The sequence below is a fragment of the Sphaerodactylus townsendi genome, linkage group LG06 (genome assembly GCF_021028975.2).
Source record: "Sphaerodactylus townsendi isolate TG3544 linkage group LG06, MPM_Stown_v2.3, whole genome shotgun sequence".
Taxonomy (NCBI): domain Eukaryota; kingdom Metazoa; phylum Chordata; class Lepidosauria; order Squamata; family Sphaerodactylidae; genus Sphaerodactylus; species Sphaerodactylus townsendi.
Window position 1 is genome coordinate 7,171,696 of NC_059430.1, and position 15,635 is coordinate 7,187,330.

A 15,635-nucleotide genomic window follows, 5' to 3' on the forward strand; every position below is an offset into this window, starting at 1 on the left:
CATGGACTTAGTAGACTTGAGACATATGGCTTTGTTGTTACTTTCCTGCTCTTTGTACGAATCTCAGCTGGGCCGAGATAAACGAAGCGCTCAGCCAAGGCAGGACCCATTAAACCAGTCTAGCCAGTCTTCAAAACAAACCCTTAGACTCCTTGGCCTAGAGTCAGAATGGGCACAAGCTGTAGCGGCTGTGGGTGGGGAACAAAGCCGGATTGCAGAATCAAGCATTTTCTGGTCCAAAGCGCACAGGATGTGGCCTGCCGCTCTTATATTGTTGCAAGACTGACAGTTTGCAGAGAACTCTGCCACCAGAGGGGGGGAATTTTTATTTTGGCTGTTGAGGGTTTTCCACGCTGCTTGGCTGCGGTCTGGTCATTCCGGCTCCTAACGTTTTGCCCGCATCTGTAGCTGGCATCTTCAGGGGTGCGTCGGGGTGAGATGTGTTTCTCTTTAAAGGCGTGTCACGCGCCTCTGAAGATGCCAGCCATGGATGCGAGCAAAATGGTAGAAGCAAACACTACCAGATCATGACCGCACGGCCCGGAAAACCCACAACCGGCAGTTGATTCTGGCCGGAAAAGTCTTTGACAAGATATTAAATTTTATATAATTAACTTAAGAACATAAGAACATAAGAACTAGCCTGCTGGATCAGACCAGAGTCCATCTAGTCCAGCACTCTGCTACTCGCAGTGGCCCACCAGGTGCCTTTGGGAGCTCACCTGCAGGATGTGAAAGCAATGACCTTCTGCTGCTGCTGCTGCTCCTGAGCACCTGGTCTGCTGAGGCATTTGCAATCTGAGATCAAGGAGGATCAAGATTGGTAGCCATAGATCGACTTCTCCTCCATAAATCTGCCCAAGCCCCTTTTAAAGCTGTCCAGGTGAGTGGCCATCACCACCTCCTGTGGCAGCATATTCCAAACACCAATCACACGTTGCGTGAAGAAGTGTTTCCTTTGCTTAGTCCTAATTCTTCCCCCCAGCATTTTCAATGAAAATGCATTTTCTTCCCCCCAGCATTTTCAACTTCATTGATTATCTGCCTTTCTCCTCAGCGGGGGCCCAGAGCAACTTTCATCATCTCCCCCCTCCCCTTTCTCTGTTTTATCCCCACGTCAACCCTGTGGTGTAAGTTTGGCTGACTGGTTCAAAGTCACCCAGTGAGCGTCTGTGGTCAAATAGGGATTCGAACGCAGGCCTTCCAGAGTCTAGTCCAGCACATGAACCACTGCACAATGCTGGTATAGCATGTACCTATGCCAGTAAGGCTTGGAGAGTCCTGTTGGGTCTTAGACCTGGGTCCTTACATTTGAATGTCACATGCCAGCCACCATAACAGTGCCTTGTGCTGAACAGGGATTTACTGCGGAGGCTCCGCATGAGGTGAGAAAGAATTGGCTTCTCTGCCCTGTTTTTGGCACTCTTTGGCAGCTGGCCGGGCCCTGTGTTAGAGGCAGGAATCTGATCCACGTGGACCACGGCTCTGACCCAGCAGGACTCTTTTTATGTTGCAGTGCCAGGACCCCCAGTCTCTTTTGAGCCCACGAGCACATCTGGAATTGGTGTGAAGAAAGGGTGTTCATTCCTTTAAGTCTACTTGGAAATCATTAATCCAACATGGCAAACATTTGGTCCTTCTTGGTATTGCTAGATCATAAACAACACAACCTCTTGCTCCTCATTAAAGTTGTAAACTGTGTTTGTGTTTACATAAACGGAAATTGAATGTCACAAGGCCGCATCCTAGGACCTGACAGATAGGTCTTGATTACCCCTCTCTCTTCCTGGACGAGGGGGGAAGATGCCATAAAAACCCTGACATGAGGCTAGAGAGAGACTTCAGATTCATTCTAAGATTCATTCTGAGAGTCAATTCATGCCTTTAACTATATTGCCTTTTTCTATTTGGAACTATATGAAGCTCAGAGAGAAACTTGTTTGTATTTCTTTTACTTTCTTTCTTTTTAATAAAAGCTTAAAAACTCAGCTGTTTGAGAGTATCTGGAACAAGGATCCTGTTTCTCCCTACGTTACTGGAAAGTGGGCCCCGGCTTAGGGCAAACCCATGCCATGGTGGGCACAGGAACAAAATGGCTACCGCAACATGGCTTGTCACAAAATGATTGCCACAGCTTAACTGCAGTAACACACTGAACATCCTCCAGATGTTCATGGACTACATTTCAGAAGCTTATAGGAAATTAAAAGGTTAGCTATTGGATAGAGAGTTCTCTACCCTAATCACCGCAGCCAAGAAAACGTGCTCCCCCCTGTATTATTCACTCCCATTTGAACCGGGCCACTTGGCACACTACCTGTATTGCTTAATAAACCCTGTTCAAAGGAGAGCCATAATGCTCGTCAGGTTTAATGTTATGCCTTCTGCCTTGTTACATGGCAGATTTAATAAGCAAGAAAAGGCTAAAAGATTGTGCCCATGTAACGATGGCTCAGTTGGACCACCAATTACTTCACTGTCTCAGATTCAAGGAAATCAGATCCAAGTGTGTGAATCTTACTCCTTTACATTTACCCGATCTCCCCGATTTAATTAGATTATACTACTTGTTGGACAACCCTGATCCTTCTCTCTGTATGACAGTGGCAGACTTTCTCCTGGAAATTACTAAATGCCAGTAGATTTCCTTCGACCTGTATTGTATATCCTGTATTGTATATGCTTTTTAATCTGTTTTTATTATTGTTGTACTGCTGTCTATGCCAATAAAGGCTTACTTATTTAAATATCCTTGTGCTGTGGTGGCAGCAATGTTGTTGTTTTTTAAATCTGCACAGCAAGTCACAAGCTTTTCTGGGCAAAAGCCCTCCTTGGCACATCCACCTCCTCAAAAAACTTGAGGGGGTACCAGAAAAGATGGCGGGGGGCACCATGCCGGGGGGCCCTGCTGCAATACCTCTGGGTACCGAGTGCTACACATGTAGCGGCGATCGCATAGTCGTGCATCAACAGAGGGCAGGAGTCTGGCAGGTGAACACCTGTCTCTGTAGCTACCTGAGGGGTCCTACCTGGTCACCTGCAGGCAAAGCTTACCCGTCGAAGGTGAACGGCTAATTTCAAGGCCGTTTGGTTGAACTCAGAACTCGCCACCATGAAGCCCACAAAGCACATTTTTTAATGACACTAAACAGAAAATAGTGTTTGGGAGTCAGAAGAGGTATCTCATTTCCTTAAGTACATTCTTGAAAGCATTCCAGATGCTAATGGCTACATTAATGCCTGGCCTTCTCCTTCCTTCTAGCTCCCCACCCCCTGCCCCCCGTTTCTTCCTTTGTCCTCCTCTCGTAATCTGTGGAAATCCAAAGGAGGCACATTGCTCCTATGTCTGTCAAGTGATACTAAACACCAGAATGAAATCCCTTCTGCTTGTTGACATCTCCAGTTGTAAAAATCAGGGGTTGATTTTAGAACTGGGAGGGGCTGTGGCTCTGCAGTAGAGAATCTGCTGAGCCTGCAAAGGTTCAGAGTTCAAATCCTGACACTAGTTAAAAAATCATAAGAACATAAGAACTAGCCTGCTGGATCAGACCAGAGTCCATCTAGTCCAGCACTCTGCTACTCGCAGTGGCCCACCAGGTGCCTTTGGGAGCAATGGCCTGCTGCTGCTGCTGCTCCTGAGCACCTGGTCTGCTAAGGCATTTGCAATCTGAGATCAAGGAGGATCAAGATTGGTAGCCATAGATCGACTTCTCCATAAATCCGTCCAAGCCCTTTTTAAAGCTATCCAGGTTAGTAGCCATCACCACCTCCTGTGGCAGCATATTCCAAACACCAATCACACGTTGCGTGAAGAAGTGTTTCCTTTGATTAGTCCTAATTCTTCCCCCCAGCATTTTCAATGAATGCCATCATCTGGTGGGTGATGTGGATAAACCTCCCCTTAAGACCCTGGAGAAGAAGAGGAGTAGTAGTAGTTTGGATTGATATCCTCCCTTTCTCTCCTGTAAGGAGACTCAAAGGGGCTTACAATCTCTTTCCCCTTTTCCTCTGCCCCACAACAAACACCCTGTGAGGTGGGGGGGGGGGGGCTGAGAGAGTTTCGTAGAGCTGTGACTAGCGTGTGTTGGAATGCACAAGCTAACCTGGTTCCCCAGATAAGCCTCCACAGCTCAAGCGGCACAGCGGGGAATCAAACCCGGTTCTCCAGGTTAGAGTGCACCTGCTCTTAACCACTACACCACTGCTGCTCTTAACTGGTGGGTGATGTGGAGAAACGTCCCCTTGAGACCCTGGAGAGCAGCTGCCAGTCTGAGTGGGCGATACGGACCTTGGAGGATCAGCGGACTGCCTCGACTCATGTGCTTAGCAGGCATTAACGCCTTCTTGGCTTGTGAAAACAGCTTCCCTGCCAGGGATGTCAAAGTCAAAAATGTCCGCTCTTTAATTTTCTAAAATAATATTTTTATTACCGTATATACTCGTGTATGAGCCGAGTTTTTCAGCACATTTTTAATGCTGAAAAGGGCCCCCTCGGCTTATACTCAAGTGAGTGCCTTCAAGAAATGTGGCGTTAGTAATGATATGGATGGCAGTGAAGACAGCACTTTGTATGAGAACGACAGCAGTGATGGTGATGACTTTGAACTCAGTGATGATGACACTGTCTATGCCCGTGGTGGCGAACCTTTGGCACTCCAGATGTTATGGACTACAATTCCCATCAGCCCCTTCCAGTATGGCCAATTGGCCATGCTGGCAGGGGCTGATGGGAATTGTGGTCCATAACATCTGGAGTGCCAAAGATTCGCCATCACTGGTCTATGCTGATAACCTCACACCAGCTATAACTGAAGCTCTGTTTGGACATACAGATGATGATGAGGAATCCAGTTTTGAAGGATTTTAACTCTTGTACTTTAGCTTGGTTGCTGATTGAGCTAAGGTTTTTTCACTTTTAAAGTTACTGTTGAGACCGTATTGTTTTTGTTGACCCTCTTTTCCACTTACAGAGCTAGTTTTCTGTTTTTCTTTGAAATAAATATTCAAAAACACTTAACCTACTGAGGCCTCAATTAATGTAATTTTGTTGGTATCTATTTTTATTTTTGAAATTTACCAGTAGCTGCTGCATTTCCCACCCTAGGCTTATACTCGAGTCAATAAGTTTTCCCAGTTTTTTGTGGTAAAATTAGGTGCCTCGGCTTATATTCGGGTCAGCTTATACTCGAGTATATACGGTAATTTTCTCCAAAATAATTAACAAAAAAGAAGAAATACAGAAAAGGAAAGAGAGAAAAAATACAGTTACCCCTAAACGGGACATGTATTGATTCGTAACATATCTCGAAGTTACAACACTAATATCGTTCCAGGAGAACATTCGTTACCTTCTACCCTTCAGTTATAAAACCCAACAATAAGCAGTTTCTTATATCTTAATCATTAACCAATTAGCATTCTTACTATTCTTCTTCTTACGTAATCAGTTTAGCCCCAAATGGGAAATACAGTTCCCGTTTCTCATCAAGCTCTTGTTGGGACCGTCTGTTTATGAGATTTGTTAACGCTCCGTAACTTTTGTGTGTTTCTTTTCTGCAGAAGAGGAAGCGGAGGGAGAAAGATGACGACGTCCTCAGCCTTTGTAGCCTCGATCTTAAGGTAATGAAGCTGTTTGCCCTGATGCTATCAGCAACTAAGGCTGTTGTGTTCGTCAAGGTTCAAGAGTCTGCCCTGCCTTGAAGGCTCGGGATGGGACCGCGTTGTTCCCCGACACAACTGAGCAGTTTTCCAGGGCAGCTAAGATGCCTCTGCTCCCATTTAATGGGTGGGAAGTGCGGCCTAAGAGGCTCAGCTTTCCCAGGGCCCACCCACTGAGTCTGTGGCCAAGCCGGCATCTCAGCCTGTGTATCACAGGCTCAGCCCCAGCGTTCCTCCACCCACTGGTCAGTGCTGGCAAAATTACTTGGTATCTCTTGAAAGGATCTAGAGTTGTTAGCCATGGTCAGGAGACCAGTCATGGGAGAGATGTCCCAATGGGGGAAGGAATGCTCCCTGAATGCTTGCAGGCCCGGGGCTTTTCTTCTGTTAAGATGAACTAGGGTCATGAAAGAAAGAGAGGGCTAGGTTTACATATTCAAGTCAACATATTTGCATGACCACCTCTTCCATTATAACCCCCAGCAGACATTAAGATCAGGAGCCAAAATGGCTTACAAGTTCCTTTCCCTTCCTCACCCCACAACAGACACCTTGTGAGGTTGGTGGGGTTGAGAGAGTCAGACTGGTACTCAGAGAAGCCTGCTATGACAGGCGAAAAGGGGCTAACAACAGGACACCGGCCGCTTGTCACTTATAGCTCACAGCTCAAGTCCAACACATCATTAATGATCTACAGCACACGTGTCAAACTCGCGGCCCTCCAGATGTTATGGACTACAGTTCCCATCATCCCCTGCCACCATGATGCGAGTTTGACACCTATGATCTACAGCATCTCCTGGAAACTGATATTTCTCTTTCATAGGCCTTGGGGGGAACACCCACAAGAAATCTCCACACCTTTTCAAAGGAAAAAAATTAAAATACATTGTCGTTTTTTTAAAATCTCGAAATGTTATGTATGGCAACATAACCAGCTCGGCATCACAGCTGGAAGCTGAGTGCTGAACCCAGCTGGACTGACTTGTGCATGATCATGAAAAGTTAAACCTGATCTTGCCAAGAAGTCACATTACCACGTTTTATGTGGTTGTAGCCAAAGTTTGGCTGTAAAAGGTGTGTCTAATTACAGTCAGTAGTTCATATTTATTTTATTATTTGTTTGAAGGCATTTTGTCTGCAGCCACACAATACTTCAGGGCTCACACCCTTGAAGCGCACCTCATTCCGGCCTCTCTTATAGCTGCGACGTGCGACAAAGGCTCTGGGTAAACAAAGTTCACCTGCCAACCTCTGAAGGTAGTAGGGCGGAAGATCATGTGTTTGATGTTCAAAAGCTCAGGCTCTGCCGCTCCTTGACTTTTCTCTCTGATGTCACTCTGGCCGAGTTGTAAAAATGCCTGCCACTTGACTCTGACATTCAGACTGACTCACTCATTACATTTGCCCTCCCCCCAGGGAAATAAAAATAGGGAAGGGTTTGTTCTTTTATTGGAGCTCTGTGTGTGTGTGTGTGTGTGTGTGTGTGTGTGTGTGTGTGTGTGTGTGTGTGTGTGTTTTAATTTGCTGCTGGTCTGTGCCAACTGATGTTGTGTTGTGTGCATGATAACAGTGTTTGGCAAGGGATCCCCCCCCCCTCCAATGGTCCTTTAAAGTTAATGAATGGAGCATGGTTGGGAACACGTGTTGCCCTTCTGTTTTCTTACGCTTACTTCCATCCCTGCACATTCCCTGGAAAAGTGGATTTCTATTTTTTAGATGTATGCCCTGTTACTGGACTTTATGCCCTGTTTATTCCAGCAGCACTGAAGGTGTTTAATGCCAAGGTGGTCCAGCACCTATTGTATGGTATCCCTGTTTGGATCCAAGCTTGGCACAAGAACCTGGAGCGTATCCAATCAAACTTCCTATATAAGATATTTGGCACCCCACATTTGTGGCTCCCTTATGGTGGGTGCCTCTGTCTGGAATCAGGGCAACATTTATTAGAAACTATAGCATGGGCTGTAACATTTAGTTTTGGCTGCGTCTATGCTTCTGCGCAGATCCAAAAAGTTTATCTTTGCTAGAAATGAGGGAGCTTCAGCTTTCGAAGTGGTGGCTCCATATTGAAAAAAAATCTTCTCCTTGGGTTTCTCATTAGTTTCTCTTCATATGCTTACCGCCATGGAAATTTACCATCATCTAAAGATCAGGACTGTACGACCAGGAATACCAATCTTGCTCCTGAGTGCTGCACACTGCAAAGCTCCTGTTCACCCTAAATCTAGCTCCTGCTGTATACTTAGAACAGCTTTGTTCATTATATAAGTGCAGATGGAGTGCAGTGACCCAAGAACAAGAGGGGCAACTCATTCCCCTCTGTCTATCTTCAAGGTCGTTTCCTTAACATCCCACAAAGTGAGCGTTGCTGTCGGCACTGTCCCAATGCTATAGACTCAATCCCTCATATCCTGCTTTACTGTTCGAGGTATAATGATATTAGAACCGATCTGGGAGCTTTACTACCTCTAGAATTTATGTTTCTCTCAGACAAACTAAAAATGTCTAAGCTATTGAACAGCCCTAATGTAGAAATTTCTGAAGCAGTTGCTACATTTTTAATCCATGTTCTAACATGATATATAACAATGATCCTGTTTTTGTATTTAGAATGTATGGTACTTCTGGTTTATGCCTAATAAAGGTTTTTGGATTGGATTGGATTAGAGAAACTGGTTGGCCATTGTAGGAGAGAGGATGCTGGACTAGATGGACCACTGGCCTGATCCAGTGTGACTCTTCTGATGTTCTTAGGATGCTGGACTAGATAGTTTTTCTCTTCAACTTCGATTGCACCTTGGCTGTTCGTGTGCCTATCTGTTAACAGAAGAGGAGATCTCTTGCAGCAATGCAGTGATGTTAATTCAGGCGCGCACCAGAACTGGTGTCGTTGCATCATTGGTGTCACAGGGGGCTCTGGTATTTGGACAAAAATACTGTATTAAGAAAGGTTTCTGCCATAGAGTATTTGTCCAGAAGCTAGAGTGTCCTGCCTCACCAGCAATATAACAATGTCACTTCCAGTGCATGCTGGAAGTGACGTTGGTTGCTGCAATGCCGGACTTGGCTTTCCCTGCTGGTGGTAAGTCATCCTGTCCCCCTGAAGAGAATTCCAAGCAGTTGTCCAAAAACTACAGTTCCCGTGGTTCCTCGCGTGGGAGTCCCGACAGTTTAAATAGATCTGTACTTTAGCTAGTAATCCTGCGAAAGAAGAAGAGGTGAAGTTTGTCTTGCTGCGGTGCTAACTCTGCTATCGCGTCTTGCCAAGTGACTCATTCCAGGAGAATCTTGAACGTGTGTGTTCAGAAGGTGTGGTGGATTCCAGTGTGTTGTTAGCAACAGGGCTACGATGGCCTCTCTAGCCGATGGGATAGAACGCCGTATCTTGCAAGCCGTACGATGAAGCCATCATGAGTCACTTCAATAACCTGGGATTCATAGGCCTCCATTTCCTGGGCTGCTGTCCGAAAAGCTCTGCATAATCTGTGCTTTTTTAAAAAGAGTCGACCGCCCCACAGTTTGTAGTAGGAAATACCTATAGCCCATGCTGGCAGGGGCTGATGGGAATTGTAGTCCATAACATCTGGAGTCCCAAAGGTTCGCCACCACTGAGTCCTATAGTGTACTTTTTTTGACCCGAGCTTTCTTCCAATGTGGCAGATTTTTACGTCGTCGGATTTTATTCTGGTTCTGCAGAACGCTGCGCAGAACCTGACTCTCTGCTGTTTAATTGTGTCCTCAGCACCCGAAATTTCCAAGAATTCACAAATCATTGTACAGATACTTCGAAGTCTGTCTGCTGTACTGCCGTGGCAAAGAGACTGACCTATAACGTGGAAAGTTAGATGGGCATTCTCAAGAGCGAGATGCAATTCCTTTCTGTCGTCTTTTCTTCAGGGCCGGTTCTTAAACATCCCTCGGCAAGATCAACAGTGTTCTTTGTGCTCTTTGACTCCCTTGAACACATCTTGCTCTCCTGCTCCAAGTATAACAGCATTAGGCCGGACTTCTCTGCCTTAACCTCGGTTGGATTCTCAGATCTTCCTATCAACGCAAAGACGATTTTCCTGCTCCACAATCCCAAGGCTGAAATAACGGAAATCGTAGCCAAATTTTTGCTGCGTGTTTTGAATCAGGTTCCCTTGGCTGCTGACCATGGCCCTTTCCCCACTTACCTTAAGCCCCGCGCTACTCTCCTAAAGTAGTGCGGGGTCCGGCTGCACTACCCACTTCAGGGGCGGCGAGAACGCAGCCGCCCCGACGCTGCCTCTCTCGCGCCCCCTCAGCATGCGTAATTCCTGGCGCCTTTCCAAATGGCGCCTTTTGATGACCGTGGGGAAGCCGGGGCGCGCGCCAGGTATTGCACGCGCTGGGAATTGCGCACAGCAACCCTCCAACAAGGGTAAGTGGGGAAAGGGCCCATATTACTTTTGCTGTTCTCGACTGGATTTACTCGTCACTCTCCCTGCGTTGTATATGCTTAATAAAGGTCTCTGGATCTGAACCTGGGAAGTTCCTGGTTTAAATCCCACCTCTGTCTCATATTCCTTTGGCAAGCTCATTTCTTCTTAAGCCCATATCTGTAATGCATGAATAATAATAATACTGGGGACTGCCTTGTAGTAGAGATTTCGGCGAGATCATGTATAGATCTCATAGCCATTATAAAAATCAGGGGCCTGCCTTTTTTTTTAAACCCGCAGGCGCCTTGGGAATTCTTTTAGTCACAAGCCTTTATTGGCATAAAATAAACATACAAAATCAGCATACAAAATTTGCCCATTATTGCTCACAATTATAGACACTGGTACTAAAATACTAAATACTAAAATATATACATGGTCCTTCTGTAACTATAGGACATTCCTTCAGCTAAGTTAACTCACTTAAACGTCATCGGATACTGACAGAAGCTAGCAAAATTACTGCTGGCTATATGTGGTCATAATACATAGACATTGGTTGGTATTCATCTAGACTTACGTCTATTATTGTTAGCAGAAATTTTGCTACATTCTCACACTGTGGGATCCATGTTGTTCAAAAGCATAGGTATCTTAAGAGCATCAGTTAGATTGTTATACAGAAATGGGATAAGTGCAGATTGTGACATTCTGATTTTTGCAAACCTTACACAATGAAAGAGGGTATGATCGAGTGTCTCCACCTGACCCATATTGCATGGACATAGCCTCCTCTGTTTATCAATTTGTTGATATCTGCCATAGAGCAGCATAGAAGGCATTAGATTGAATCTGGCCAGTGTTAAAGCGCCTTGGGAATTTAGAGATGTCCCAGTGGAGAAAGAAATGCTCCCTGAATGTTTGCAGACCTGGGGCTTTCCTATTCATACCGCTGTGCTATAGAGAGTGTCTTAACCGACTGCATCTGTGTATGGTTCTCCAGTTGCACAGTGGCAGATAGGAAGGTGCTCTAAAGGGTGATCACTACTGCACAGAGGATTATCGGCTGCCCTCTCCCCTCCTTGGAAGAACTCTATAATTCCCGAAGCCTAAAGAAAGCCCAAAATATTCCGAGAGACCCGTCTCATCCAGCACACTCTCTTTTTCAACTGTTACCACCCGGCAGACGATACAGGTCTATCAAAGCTAGGACCAAGAGGCTTAGAGACAGCTTCTACTCTAGAGCTGTGGCTATGCTGGACTCCACGGCTTTGTGTTGATGTGTTTGGGGCTGTGTAGGACGGGTGGAGGAAGGGAAAAGTGAGGGTGGGGTATGAGTCTGAAATTGTGTGCATCGAGGAATGCTGCTGTAAATTTCGTTGTGCGTGCACAATGACAATAAAATGCTTGTGCTTATGCTTCATATGGCCAGGGATCATGAAAGAAAGGGAGGGCTCGGTTTACGTACCTGATCAACGTACTTGGCTTGGGTAGGGGGCATCCAGCTGCACAGAGCAGAGAGTCCTTTCTTTTATTGGATCCTTTCTTATTTTTTGCAACGTTTATGTGAGATTATCATAGAATCATAGAGTTGGAAGAGACCCCCAGGGCCATCACGTCCAACCCCCCGCAATGCAGGAACACAGAGTCAAAGCACTCCTGACAGATGGCCATCCAGCCTCTCTTTAAAAACCTCCAAAGAAGGAGACCCCATCACACTCCGAGGCAGTGCACTCCAATGTCGAACAGCCCTGACTGTCAGGAAGTTTTTCCTGATGTTTAGGTGGAATCTGTTTTCCTTCCCCTTGAACCCGTGACTCCTGGTCCCAGTCTCCGGAGCAGCAGAAAACAAGCTTGCTCCCTCACCAACATGACATCCCTTCAAATATCTAAACAGGACTATCATGTCACCTCTTAAACTTCTCATCATTATAGATGACCAAGAGGTACAATTTGTCTATCCATTCCATGGCTCATTACGCACATGCAGAATAATGCACTTTCAAACTGCTTTCAGTGCTCTTTGAAGCTGTGCAGAATAGCAAAATCCACTTGCAAACAGTTGTGAAAGTGGTTTGAAAACGCATTATTTTGTGTGTGCGGAAGGGGTCTAAGCTCCGGTCAGTATGCACTCAGCATGCATTAGTTATTTCTCAGTGCTTGACTTTTCTCCCCTAATATTTGTTAGCATTTTTTTTGTTTAGGAAACTTCTATCTACTTTTCTTTTCAAGGAATCCTTAGGGTGACTTGCTTGCTTGCTTATTAATTATTTATATCCCGCCCAATCCCCAAAGGGCTCTTGTTATGGTGAAAGGCATCAGTCTCAGAATAGTGCCCAACATTTTTGAGACCGTGGGCACCTCTGGAATTCTGACCCAGTGCGGTGGGTGCAGCCCCAAACTGTCTGCTACTGGAGTCATGGCTGCCCACAGAAATGGCTGCCATATGTTACCTTCAGCTACACTGTGAAGATGCTGGGGTGGGGGTGGGGAGGACTGCCAAAGCAACGTTTTAAAAAATCTGCACAGCCACACAGATCTCCAGTGGCCATCAGAAGCTACCACCAAGCTTACTCCTGCGTAACGCATGCCTCGGAGCCAACCGTTTTTTCTAAACAAAAACCTCAGTATTCAGGTTAAATTACTGTGTTGGCACTTCGCGCTAAATAAGTAGGTTTTGGGTTGTAATTTGGACGCTCGGCCTTGAAAAGGTTCGCCATCACTGCCATAGTCTGTCTCAGAAAAAGATGTTAGTAGGGTTGTATATTCCTCCACCACGGAACTCAACATGCTGGACCTTCTTTGTTGTAGAATGCTCTGCCTGGCCCCTAGGGTTTGAATATAAACCACAAACTCTCTTGTATCAAAGTTCCACGTTCAATAATGCACGAAATAACAGTTTCGACAAAAGCAGTGCGTAAAAACGAATGATAATTCCCATATTTTCGGGACTATATTCCAATGCGGAAGCATACCGTTTCCTCGGCGACCGCACCTCAACCGACCATACGAACATCTTTTTCTGAGACGGAATATAATTATTATCATCACCCCCTTTTCAGCCAGGCAGTCTAAAAAACTAGGTTTTCCAAAAACCAAAAACCCTCCCCGCCCCTTCCCCTTAAGCTGAAATCCTTCTGTTGTCCTGGGCGCAACAGCTAGGAAGTTCTGTACTTCAGCTAGTCTTCTTTCTCTGAACATTTAGGGAATGCACAAGGACAGAACTTTGAGGAAAAGGGAGTTCTCAAGAGATGCAGCCTGGCAGATTCTCCAAGTAGATAATTAGTTTTGGAGTCACTACAGGCAGGGACTGATCCCCCCCCCCCCTTCCAATATTTAAGCTAATGAGAGCTGACACCCACGATTTCAAATTCTGGAGCTTCAATTAAACCACTGCTTTTCTAAAAGGAAGGGACGGGTCAGGCTTTAAAAGGCGCACAGGGGAGAATTCTTCTGAAGCGCCTGCCAAAGACGGAACCTGGGAATGAAAGAGACCGCCAAACCACACCTCGACTGCAGAATTTATCGCCAATGCTGTACTGTGAGTTCTTTCATCAGTCACGACTTTGGAAGCTCGTTCTCAAATCAGAGCATCTGGAACGTGCCGTGAAAAGCTATCGAAACGATTTTTTAAAAAAACGTAGAGTGCCTTATAAGGACCGGCTACAGCGTTTGGCCCTTATTAGCTTAAAGAAAAAAACGAGAAAGGACGAACACAAGAAGAATAGCGTAGGAATAATTCAGAATATGAAAAAAAACCGACAGGCAGAAGACTTTCTTCTTCTCTTGGCAACAGTACCTGGGGTCAGAATGATTTGGCAGCAGATTTGGGTCTGGGACAAAGTGCTCTCTTCCCCCCCCCCCTTTTCTTTTTACACAATGTGCTAATTAACAGATGGACGAGACTGCCACAGGATAGGGTGAGGGCTCAGATGGATTTAAAGGGAGATTTGACAAATTCATAGGAGAGGATAGATCAGTGGTGGCGAACCTATGGCACGGGTGCCAGAGGTGGCACTCAGAGCCCTCTCTGTGGGCACGCGCAAACAGAGTCCCTCCCCCCCACACATCTAGGCTGGCCTGGGCCGCTGGGCTTGATTATTAGCATTAAACCTAAGACCTAGTTTTGGGGAAGCAGCGTCGGTAACCCTGTTAAGCCTCACTGATTTTCATGCGAAGAACTAAAGTGTGATCCTTTACCTGGGAGTAAGTTTGGTTGCTGGCAATGGGGCTTGCTTCTGAGTAAACCCTAATAGGGTCGTGATTCACCCATTGGAAGAGTTGCACGGTTGCTTCAAAGCAAAGACACCGACTACCACCAAGCTTACTCCCGAGTAACGCATGCCTCGGAGCCAACCATTTTTTCTAAACTAAAACCTCAGTATTCAGGTTAAATTGCCATGTTGGCACTTTGCGATAAATAAGTGGGTTCTGGGTTGCAGTTTGGGCACGCGGTCTCGAAAAGGTTTGCTATCACTGGGATAGATCTTTCAACAGTTATTGTTCATGATAGCTGCATGGAGCCTCCATGTTCAGAGGCAGAATACATCTGAATGCCGAATGCTTGAGATGAACTCGCGGCCCTCCAATGTTATGGACTACAGTTCCCATCATCCCCTGCCAGCTAGCAGGGGATGATGGGAACTGTAGTCCATAACATCTGGAGGACCACAAGTTTGACACCTGTTTGATCTAGGGTTTTGGACCTTCTTTGCTTCCAGTCTGGGCAGGGGAAACTAAAAAAGACCGGAGCTGCTTCCTTTATACTTCCTCTCGGGCAGGGGGTCCCCAACCCTTTTGAGCCTGTTGGCCCGTTTGGAATTTTGACATGGCACGGAGTCACAGCCACAACTGGCTGCCCCAAAATGGTTGCTGCAGAAGATGGAACGAGTCACAAAACGGCTGTTGCAGCTTACCTTTAGTCACTGTGGCTCATTCCGCACATGCAGAATAATGCACTTTCAAACTGCTTTCAGTGCTCTTTGAAGCTGTGTGGAATAGCAAAATCCACTTGCAAACAGTTGTGAAAGTGGTTTGAAAACGCATTATTTTGCGTGTGCGGACGGGGTAGAAGAAACAGAGGTTGGATTTATACCCTGCTTTTTCTCAACCACAAGGAGTTTCAAAGTGGCTTACAAACCCCTTTCCCATCCCCTTCCCATAGAAGACACCTTGGTGAGGCAGGTGGGGCTGAGAGAGTTCAGAGAGAACCGTGACTAGCCCAAGGTCACCCAGCAGGAATGTAGGAGTGTGGAAACACATCTAGTTCACCAGATGAGCCTCAGCCACTCAGGTAGAGGAGTGGGGAATTAAACCCGGTTCTCCAGATTACAGTCCCCCACTCTTACCCACCATACCATGCAGTTCTCTGAAACGGCAAAGTAGCTTTTGAAAAAATTCCGCACAGTCAACGAAACCTCCAGTCGCATCTCAGAAGACCTGCTGGGCCAAAGGCCCACCTGCTTTCTAAAAGCACTTGGCCAGGGCTGTGCTTCCCGCAGGAGCCACAATCCGGACTGCTGCTTTAGGTGTTTCCCAGAACCATCTGCCCAGCCACAAATGGGAATTGGA

General features: G+C 46.1%; 1 protein-coding gene across 1 annotated transcript in view; it reads left to right on the top strand.

Annotated features, from left to right (window-relative positions):
- The window catches only part of NET1 (neuroepithelial cell transforming 1), a 121,005-nt gene that overhangs the window by 49,860 nt on the left and 55,510 nt on the right, over positions 1-15,635 (top strand). The window contains exon 4 of the mRNA XM_048500614.1: positions 5,560-5,619. Coding sequence (XP_048356571.1) covers positions 5,560-5,619 — 60 coding nt within the window. The remainder of the gene's footprint in view (positions 1-5,559; positions 5,620-15,635) is intronic.